This window comes from Trematomus bernacchii, unplaced genomic scaffold, assembly GCF_902827165.1.
Source record: "Trematomus bernacchii unplaced genomic scaffold, fTreBer1.1, whole genome shotgun sequence".
Classification (NCBI taxonomy): Eukaryota; Metazoa; Chordata; class Actinopteri; order Perciformes; family Nototheniidae; genus Trematomus; species Trematomus bernacchii.
This window is the reverse complement of record NW_022987616.1, coordinates 4,697,021-4,708,379: the sequence shown is the minus strand read 5'-3', so window position 1 is coordinate 4,708,379 and position 11,359 is coordinate 4,697,021. Positions and strand designations below refer to the sequence as shown.

Below are 11,359 nucleotides of genomic sequence, written 5' to 3'. Positions count from 1 at the left end.
TGCTATATAAATAAAACTTGATTTGATTTTGATTTGTACATTTACTCGAGTACTCTTCCAAGTACAATTTTTAGGGACTTGTAATATTTTTATATTTTGATTGTATGCAACTTTGTAATTTTACTCCACTACATGTATTTAGTTACTTACAATATTATCAGCATCAAGTGTACTGAAGTGGAAACGTTCATTACATAACATAACCCATTTCAGAATAATATGTATCTCTGGATATTAAGATACACCTTTATTGATCCTTAGCAGGGAAATTCAGTTGTTGCATGACAACTCAAAAAATAAATGCACATGGCCAATGTAACAGAAGCCAATAATAGGAGGTACATAAAGGGGGAGCATTGGTCCTAGAATCCTGCTATTAACTCCACTAGCTCATGTCACATTCCTTAAGTCTTAACTACTCCGTCATGTGATTTGGATTAAGGTACTGTTTCTAAATACAATTCATTTTCTCTTGATCTTTGATCCACAATATACTGATTCTCCTGTGTAACAAGTCCTACATTTGCATATACAGTATCTTTGTGACCCTTCGACTGCAGGATTCCAACAAATGTACATTTGTCCTTGAAATGAGTCACATTGAAATTCAGTCATCTGTTTGAGTGACATCGCTCAGACTTTAAGACCCTTCGTTCCCTCCTTATTATTAATACAGTGAACTTACCTAATCTCTCTGAACCCTCTCCTCCAGTGTCACGTTACGTTTTACCTAACAGCTTGGAAAATGTTAACATTAATACATTCATTCCGAACTCAAGCAGATGGTCACTTTTACATAAAATGCACACACTTTGAATCTTATTTATAGTGTCAATTGTTTATATATTTTCTAAAATGAACATATTGTCACACGCTCAGCTAAAAGGAAGGCATCTGAAACAGCAGATAATGTGATACACAGCTGTTTAATGAAACAATTTTAGATCAATGGATTGTATTTTACTGATTAATAAATATACATTATAATACTTCACAAACAACAGAACCCAGTTATTATTAAATGTCACAAATTGCTTTAAAGATTAACCACAATATGTGCGCTATAGAAACAAGTGAGAAAGAAACATGGTTTTTGATTCTGTAAGTCTATGGTTTTACCAGAATCTTTTTTCTAAGAAACTAAAAAGCTTTTGCATATGCATATTTTTGTCAAGATCCTTTTTTTTTTAAATTTGTATGGGTAAGCCTTAATTCTCCATGCACTCTTTCTTTTCAATATAATGTATTTTTTAAAAGAAGGAAGCCAACATGAGTGTTTTGATTCATATTTAAAACATGGGGTAGTTTTCCACCTACACCTCTTCTTGGTGAAATTAGTATAACAAACACACAAAAATGATCCTAAGAAATGTAGGTCAAATGGAAAACCAGAACTTTGTTTCTCACTTGCAAATGTAAAGACATTTCCATCCAAAGACAGATCATGCACGTCTTTTAAAGAAGCTTTACAGGAAATAATGCCATCTGCACTCAAAAGTGACTTTGCAAAGAATGCCCATGAGGAATGTTGAATAATTACAAAATGACTAAAATGTCCGTTTAATTTTTAGATATTTTACAAATAAAGGAACTCTTGGAAGTGACTAAACGACTTCTGGACTGTGAGTCATAAAATACCCCTGTTTCACAACAGTAAGATTAATATCTCTATAAAAGTGTGTAAAAGTGTTCTTTAAAATATGATGTATAGCACACACTGGGGTTGCGGTCGAATACTCCAAAAAAACAGCTCCTAAGTTCTAACCCTATCGTCTATTCCTTGACCTCGGAGTGAAACGTCATGGGGTTAAGGGATAGTGGATAGGAGAATTCAAAAGGACTTAGGAGAAGAGACTGCGGTACTTTAGAGCAGGGGTTCCCAACCCCCGGTCCGCGGACCGGTACCGGGCCGCGGAGGTGTTACTGCCGGGCCGCGAAATAGCTGTGAGTTTATCGTAATATTTGCAGAATTATAAATATATAAAAATATTTTATCATAATATTTTTTTCAAAAAGTGTTTAATTTTCGCACATATGCCACCAGTCATATTATTTCATCCAGTAGCTAGTTAATCTTACACCAGAAAACCGTTGAAAATGGCTTTTATGATGTTCCGAGGGATTCGGCGGCTCAGCCTAAGGTCTCAGCCTCTTGTGCGCACGAGCATGTTACCGGTGCGCCAAGTAGGAAGAGGAGCGCACAGGAGACAACCGTTTGATTGCAGACTGTTATGTTTATGTGGGGAAATGGTGGTGCATACATTATTTGAGATATATTTCAAACTCGGACTTCATTTTAAGGTGGGCCAGGGGTGTAGAGGGAGCTATTTGTTTAAGCACCGGATTGGCAAAATAGGAGAGTAAACCAGTCTGCCTTGATCTATGAATTAATGACCGGGACTCTCACGGTATCTGCTGCCCGCAGCTGTTTTATAGAAGGAAACCCTCCTTCACTTCATGATTTGGCTGCAGCATCAGGAGGCAGCGGGACGTACTCGGTAAAGAGCTGTGCCTTTTTACGCACCGCCTTCGCTGTGTTTAACTTAATCAGAACAGTTTAAGAGTGACTGCAGGCTGCTACGTGTTAACCACACACACATCTACACACATCGAACTGCCCGATTACTCCCCCTTTTATTAGTTTTATGAAGGAGATGTCCAGTCAGTCACCAAGACGCATGTGTGTGTATGTGCTCTGCTCAGCTCAGCTATGTGTTCGGTGTGTTTGTGTCTGTCCGACACCGGCATATATGCGGCTGTTCCCAAAATAAATTAGTTTAATCTTAATCTCGATGTAGTGCTAAACTGTCGGGAGTGCACCGGAACGAACGACACTATCATAATATCTTCTGAAAATAAATGCCAGTGTCACACACACACACACACACACACACACACACACACACACACACACACACACACACACACACACACACACACACACACACACACACACACACACACACACACACACACACACACACACACACACACACACACACACACACACACACACACACACACACACACACACACACACACACACACACACCACACACACACACACACACACACACACACACACACACACACACACACACACACACACACACACACACACACACACACACACACACACACACACACACACACACACACACACACACACACACCACACACACACACACACACACACACACACACACACACACACACACACACACACACACACACCACACACACACACACACACACAGGCGACCGGACATCTCCTTCATAATGCACCTTCTCCTCGTTTTCCCAGCATTCACTGGATTAAAAAAAAACAACACCGGTTCTTTTTTAAACTTTGTTAATATGTTTTGGATGCATATTGTTCTAGTATTTGTTCAGGCTGTTACATACAATTAGCCTCTGTTGCTACCTGCTGGTGGTGAGTAAATATTAAAATCAGTTAAAATTGACAACCGGTCCGCGATTTTTTTTTTAATGTATCTACCGGTCCTTGGCACAATAAAGGTTGGGAACCCCTGCTTTAGAGAACCCGACTGCACTTTCACTATCCGACGTGTTTATGATGCGCCAGCGGAGGTCATAAATGTGCGCCTGCTGCTGTGGGGAAACTATGGAAACTACAGTTTTCTATACAGCGGACTACAACATGGATGTTTAATAAGAACGAGGGACTACTGTAAACTCATCTAGAGACTCTGCACCGTGCTCTGATGCTGTTGTTTTATGCTTTATGAACGGGGACAACAGAGAAACATATTCTTCATGACCAAAGTTGGAATTGAAATAAAAAAGGAAAGTGAAACTTATGCTCGTCACCCTCTCCCTCCGGTCCACATTAATACAAATGATCCCAATACGTATGATTGTATGAACTATGAAAAGATCTTAAAAGCAATACAAATGTATTTATTATAAACGTTAGTCCTTAACATCTATCACTGTGTATATCACCATTCAAACATCTTTTTAAAAGTTGAACAAACCCCACACAGCTTAGTAAAGACTGTGAAATGTTGACTTTATTTGATCATTTCAGTAAAAACTAACGTTCATATTTCTCTTTTTGATTATAATACTGATGAACATTCAAAACAAAGTAGCCTACTTTGGCAACTTACCACATACGTTTTGAACCGTAACTTTCATGATATTATTTCTCGTTCATAATCGATTGTTTCCGTGAACGGCCGACTGTTGTGTGACGGCAAATGCGGTGGCCGCAAGGCATTGTGGGGCAGCATTTTCTCCTCTCCTTTCGGTTAGGGACGTCCAGTGGTTCCTAAGCTAAAGGAGGTTATAAAGGAAGTTTGAAACCTCCTTTCCTTTTAATTTAGAGAATTCGAACGGCACTTATCATGGCTGCCACTGAGGGACTTCCGGGTCATTTCACTCCGTTGGGAAGGTTCCTAAGCTAAATGGACTATTCGACCGCACCCTGGCACAGTTGATATGCTCCTGTTCACTGCCAGGTGATGCCAAGCAGGTTGCAGCTTATCTCCCACAGTTTCTGGGCCGTCTCATCATCAGAAGCCGCTCTAGAGCACCTTGCCGGAGCGCAGTCACTATCAGGAGCAGAAAATGAACATTACACACAAAAAAAAGTAGACCCTCAGCCGCCTACATGATTACTTTCTAGGTAGTCAGCAGGAAGTAATACTAAGCCCGCATGAGGCACTCTGAAAGCTCTTGTATAACCAATAGTACCTGAAGTAGCCTCCACTCTCGCTCTCCAGGCCCGACTCCACAGCGCAGAAGATGGTGGTCTGCGCCCCCTCCAGGGTTGTTTTTGTGAAAATCCTGAAGATCTTCACTGCCACCTGGATGCACTGGTGCTGGTGCCTCCACAGGTCAGACTGCACCACCCCCGGGTGCAGAGAGAACACGCTCACCCCTGTACCTGCAACACGAGAACCAGCACCCACACAGTCACCTACACACATACAGCACTGTACTATTTATACATGCAAAACAAGGCATTAACATATCGATATTCTGCTATGATTTTCATACAACTTACACATATTTCTGTGCAGAATATGCTTCTTTTTAACAGTTGTATCAATGACTGAGCAATGTAATACATGTATGTATTTTATTTGTAATGTTCTTTCCTTTAAATGGCTTTTTGTTTTAAATCCAAATGGTCTTGTGTGACAGCTTTCTTCCAGATGTAGAGACAGTTACAATTACCCTGCAGTGTTGTCATAAGACGGTATTTTCTTTTAGTTCTTGACCATTTATCAAAAAGGAAAAATGAACAACGTGATGGCTCATTTAAAATGAAAGACAGATTTTTATATAATTTAATTGCTGCACTTTCCCAGAAAGAGAAAAGTTAAACTAGAACGAACACTTAGGCAAGCGTTCCAATCCAGAAGTAAGGGCAAGTTTGGACATGCTTACATAAGTCTATTGTTCAGTATGAGTGAATGAAAGGCTTTTTTAATATGCCTTTCTTAGCAACTACAAAGGCTATTATTATCTAAGTGCACTATAAAATACATTCATCCTTCAAGACCAGACATTAATACTTGAACCTCCTTAATGCGATCACATACTCCTGTGTATCCTTATATCATGGCTACAGCATAAATGTGTGAATCATATGTTCTTAGTGATGTGCTTATAAAAGCATCATCTCACCTCACCTTGTAACTGTTTGGCAAGCGAGCGTGCAAACATGACGTTAGCCAGCTTGCTCTGCCCGTAGGCCTTCATGGTGTCGTAACTCCTCTCGCTGTTGATGTCATCGAGTCGCAGCCCGGTCCAGGTGTGGGCGACCGACGCCACGACCACGATACGGGCGGGGGCTGAGCGCTTGATGAGGTCCAGCAGCAGGTAAGTCAACAGGAAGTGACCTGGGTAAAGCCATGAGACACATGCTTTCAGGCCATTGTCTCACTTTGTAAAAATCCTTACAACAAACTGTGATGGATTTCACGATCACGATGAAACGGTCTGATCCGGTACACTTTCTTTTACTGGGAAACGCAGCGATATAAATCAAATCAAAGTTTATTTATAAAGCACATTTAAAAGCGATTTTTGGTCGGGCCAAAGTGCTGTACATGTAAATGAGAGATTGAAGGGTTTAAGATCGTAAACACAACCTTAGGTGTTGCAGATTTACCATGCCGCATTCAGCTCGGAAAATCCACCTCATTAATTCCCCTGTGCCTTTCATCCCCTCAACAAACGAGGTTTTTTGTTCAAAAATAATGCAATTATATTTGGTTTTTAGTGGCAAAGAAATGGTTTTAAATGTGAGTGCTGTAGTCCTCTTTAACATGTTTTATCATTCCAACTCGAGCATGCTTTTCCTGACCAGTATCTCCTCGTCTATTGTTTACAGAAGCTCCTGTACTCGGGGCAAATTCCAGGCAGGAAAAAAAACTTAAGGAGTTTCACAATGGTATTCCAGATCACGGATGTTCCCAGAGGAATGAATGAACTTCCAGTTGACCTGCATATGTATACAAAGCTATGTGGAAACAAGGCGTTCTTGTTCTGTTTTAAATGGTGATGTGTGCCTTGTTAAAGCACTGTGAGCTGCACCTGGTGTATGAAAAGTGCTTTACTGTACACATAAAGCTTTATTATTATATTGCTGGTGCGTTCCTTGTTCAAAAAAATAGTTTGGAGGTTTACAATGCTCTTTATGCATATGTTTTTACATGTCTTCAACATTATTTATCCCTTACATTGCACTGATGTTCAGGTTTACAGAACTTTTTCTATCATGATATTGAGGACCAGGTCTCTTTCTGTTTCTTCCTCTCTGGGGATCTTTGTCTCTCCTTGTGCATCTCTCTTTATTTCAACCTCTTACAATCACAACCCCTTATGCAAGTGTAAGTGCTAACACAATGGTGGCATTACTGCAGCGGTTGCTTGTCATAGTAAACATAAAGTACGTTCATAATAAGGTCATGATTCTAGTTTATGGACCACACTTGGATACCCTGACTTAAAGAACATATGGATTGATGCTCTGCATGTACAATACATGAGAAAACATGCCTTTGTCTACTTCCTTACATTAGCTCAGCTCAGTTCAAGTTGATATCATCCCAGGTATATTTAATGTGACCAACAATGAACTTTATGCAAATAGAAATACAAAGGAATATTTGTAAAAGCTGTCCTTCTGTTCAGGATGCACATACTGATGCCCTAAGTGTACTCATTTGAACTCTGTATAGGAAACGTAAAGATCCTGTGGGATGTGGTTTTTGCTTTCCTGACTATTGTCTGTTTCCTGTTTCACGTTGACCTAAGCAGAGTTTATTTAAACAATGTGAATGTATAGGTATGTGTTTTTCTGTGTGTGTGTGCGCATGTGTTTTGCATATGTGTGTGGGTGATCATATTCGAGCACAGACTGTTCTTCACCATCTCAGGCTGTGACAAAAATACCACGGTGGATAGGATACTTTGGAGGGAAGCCATGGTTCAAAACGGGGAAAAAACACTGACAGCTTGAAGATAACAGTGACTGTGGTTCATTTCCCTGGCTGACATGTTGGACAGCTTGGTTTTACATGTGTACACCAACTATTATGTAATACAATGTGTGTACCATCTTCAAAAGGAAAATCCAGCCTGTGATCTTATTATGAAATCCCTCAAACACATGCCACATTTTGTTGTCATGTGCATTATCATGACATTTATAATCCAGGTAGACGCCACAATTTCTAGAATGACTTACCCAAATGATTGACGCCTAACTGCATTTCGAACCCGTCAGCAGTCTTGGAGTAGGGACACATCATGACGCCTGCATTATTTATCAGGATATTCACTTGTTTCTCCTCTGAAAAGATCATCCCACACAAACACAATAATATAAGGAGTTATTCGGCAAAAAAGAGGCAGAAATCCAATAAATGGACTGCATTTATAGCACTTTTACATATGGACAGGAGAAAGTAGGGATTGAACCACAAACTGTTCGATATATGAAGACATTAATGTTAAGTGTCATACCTTTGTTGATGATTTCAGCAAACGCTCGGATGGACTTGGTGTCAGAGAGATCCAGTTTTCTGATGACCACATTCTCATTCCCCGTGTCTTCCATAATGTCCGTCCTGGCCTCCTCTGCCCTCTCTAGGTCCCTGCAAGCCATGACGATATGTGCACCTAAAAAAAAAACAGGGGCCAAAGGTCACAACCTATGATAATAATATCAAGTTCTCTCCAGCCCACGCCATCAACATCCCACAGTCTGAATAAACACAGCTCAGGTTAACGAGGAACTTTCAAATTCCCCGAGCTACAACTTGTTTATTTGTGCCTCACAAAACCCACATTTAGAAACTGCAATGATGGATAGATGGGTAGAGCATTTCAATATGAACTCTGGCCTTGTCTCGAGGCTTTCTCTTTGTGCTACACATCTTATACCTCAGGAAAAATCCCAGTACAAATACTAATTTCTGAATATAAACTTTACAGTGCTATATTAAGGTTTCAAAGTTTCCAAACTCTAAATTACAAAAGGTCATTGGCAGGCACACACAGCTACCTACGTCAATCAAGGAGGAAGTGGGGAAATCTCTCGGTGTACTTCCGATCATCCCCTACTGTTCTCTAACCTCTCATTTAGCATCTCATTTAGCCGCATACACACAAGAGCCTCTCAACTGTGACATTCTCATTCGCCTCTGACGCAGATGATTATGCATCCCCTTAATGAGCCCAAAATAGGGGCACAGACACACACTCTCTCTAACACACAAACGTGCACACACAATCTAGCAAATAGATAGACAACTACCCCCACACACACAAAATAGATGGTATGCCCACCAATTACGGAATAGGAGAGCCATTAATCAGTTGGAGCGTAGCGTCTGCATCCCATCACAGTGTCTTTGTTTCCCCGCCGCTGTTCCCATGTGGGAAAATAACAATCGCTCCCACATTTCCCGGTAGCCAAGTTCACTCAATTAAATAAAATAGGGAACAAACAGAGATAATGGAAGGTTATGCTGAGTCAAGTTAAAGACCCTCCAACAGATGCATGCATACATAATGTCAGTATGTAAATAAGGACAAGAGGAAAATCATATTTAAATCTGATCATGCTCTGCATATTCAGATTCCACACTACTTAACTTTGTCAACATTGTAAATGAATGGTATACCCAACCAATACATTATTAAAAAAAGGTTAAGATTCAGTTTGGTTGTCCTGATGCGTCGCCCACAGGAACCGCCTTCTGTTATGAATCACTGCAAATCGAATCATTTTGGCATCATGTCATTACATAATCACATTTACTGAAATGGGAGACTGTTATTCGACAGGGAATTCGCCAGAAGCGAGACCAGAGTGTTATTGTTTTCCTCTGGCGGTAATGATTCTTTTTGTCCTGTCTTTCCTTTGTCACCATTCATTTCTCATGTTGCTCTGCAAATATACTCATTTCTATTTACTACAAGATAGATTATTGGACAGAATCATGATTTCTACAGTAGTTGCCCTTTTGATCTACAAAACACCCACATGCATGCACTTAGACTAAAGCACAGTGGGGGGTTTTTTCAAGGTATTATGCCATGCTGAGACTCATTTCAAGTTCACCCTCCAATCTCTCTTTGTTTCCTGTCTGGCTCGGAGGGCAGCAGACCCTCACAATGCTCCCTCTGTCCCCTTGATGCATCATCTGCCTTCCATCACTGCCAGTTGTCTTTCACTTGGATTGGTGTTAAGCAAAAAGCTCTCTTTTGGCATCTCTTTTCCTTCTGCCCTGTGTTTTGGTCTCAGAATGAGTCAAAGCCGGTAACCTGAGGCTTCTGAGAGTCCGACCAGCATGAGCACATTGAACAGGAACACAAGTGGGATTACGCTTCTATAGTGTAGTCAGGACAAAAGATCACAATGTGTAGCTAAGACCACCCAAAGCATTAGAGGTGCTTAACTCCAGGGAACAAAAGTGGAATGCGTAGCCCGAGTCAGTTTGAAATGCATTATTATTCATGTATGCTGGTCACCTGGAATCCTTGTAATGGTATATTTAATACTATTATTAAACATAAGCTGGTGATAGATGGATGCTGGCGACCAGCCCAGCATACCAGCATACTATGCTGGTCTATGCTGTTTTTTTTAGCTGGCCAGGATGGCTGGTTTAGCTGGTGGCCGGTTTAGCTGGTTTAGCTAGACCAGCTAAACCAGCCATCCTGGTCAGCTAAAGTGTCCAAAACCCCTCTAAACCAGCCAACCATTCCAGCCTAATATCTACTGGCTGGTCAATTTAGTTGGTCAGGCTGGCTGGCTAAATTGGTCTAAGCTGTTTTTTTCAGCAGGGAGTACCTCTTCTGGCCAGGTCCCTCGCAGTTTCCTTTCCAATACCAGTGTTGGCTCCGGTGATGATGGCGGTTTTCCCATCTAACCTCTCTTCAGAGGACCAGCGGTAACAGCACACATTTCTGGACCAATCACAGGAGAACACACATCAATCAAAACAGTTGCTCCCTTCAAGATTAGTATTTAAATGTGCAATCCCCCCCTGCTTTTGCTGACTGTAATCTGCTTTGTTTATTTACAAACATTCATTCAGAAACAAGATTCTTTGAGGAATTTTCCAAAAGAGTGAAGACATTTGGAATTATTTTTAGAGAAGAATCAACTTTGCAAAACAGATCCCACACATTGATGATTTCAGTGACTTTTAAAACACATGTTGACATTTCTGTTACATGTAAGCAGTGCACTTATATTTAGGCATGTTTGCTGTATCCTGTAATAGGTCCTGTATTATTATCTTCTTTGTATGTGATAATGACATGCACCTGGCTATTTTCTGTAAGAATAACAGAAAATCTTTAGTTTGTATCAACAATCAAACACAATCAGAGTGGTTCATTCAACGGTTCATTTACCAAATAAATGAAGTCGTGCATAGTTATGATTAACAAGCAAAGCAAAACGGTCTGGATCGACGCAGAATACACATTTAAACACAGGTCTCTTTACTGCTGGCACGGTGCAACGTAATCTCCCTAAAATTACTAACAGTCGCGTTAATAATATAGCCACCGTCCTACCGTGTGTTACGGGCTGTGTGTTTTCCTACCTGCATTTCATTGTTCCTCCGGAGCAACAGATTCACCTCAGGAAAGCACTTTATCCAGACTGAACCACCTCCTCTGGTGCTCCCACACTTCGTGCCTGCCATCCCCACCCCGCCGCGGTTTGTTTCGTGACATTCGGCGGCTGGCCAATCAGGAGCGAGCTGACGCATAATTGATCCACAAATTGCTCCACAGCCGGAGAAACTCAAGTTACACAGCGAGCTGACCCCAAAGCAATGATGGCAAATCTATACTGTCA

At 40.9% G+C, this 11,359-nt stretch overlaps 1 protein-coding gene across 1 annotated transcript; it reads right to left on the bottom strand.

Annotated features, from left to right (window-relative positions):
- Positions 1-860: 860 nt before the first annotated feature.
- Positions 861-11,201, bottom strand: zgc:112332 (uncharacterized protein LOC553712 homolog). The gene is made up of 8 exons (XM_034132221.1): positions 11,103-11,201; positions 10,340-10,455; positions 8,005-8,160; positions 7,727-7,831; positions 5,664-5,873; positions 4,720-4,912; positions 4,451-4,577; positions 861-1,717 (listed from the first exon to the last, which is right to left on the bottom strand). Exons 1-7 carry the CDS (start codon positions 11,111-11,113, stop codon positions 4,475-4,477), a joined length of 894 nt encoding a protein of 297 aa, XP_033988112.1. The 5' UTR covers positions 11,114-11,201; the 3' UTR covers positions 861-1,717; positions 4,451-4,474.
- Between the last annotated feature and the right edge of the window lie 158 nt (positions 11,202-11,359).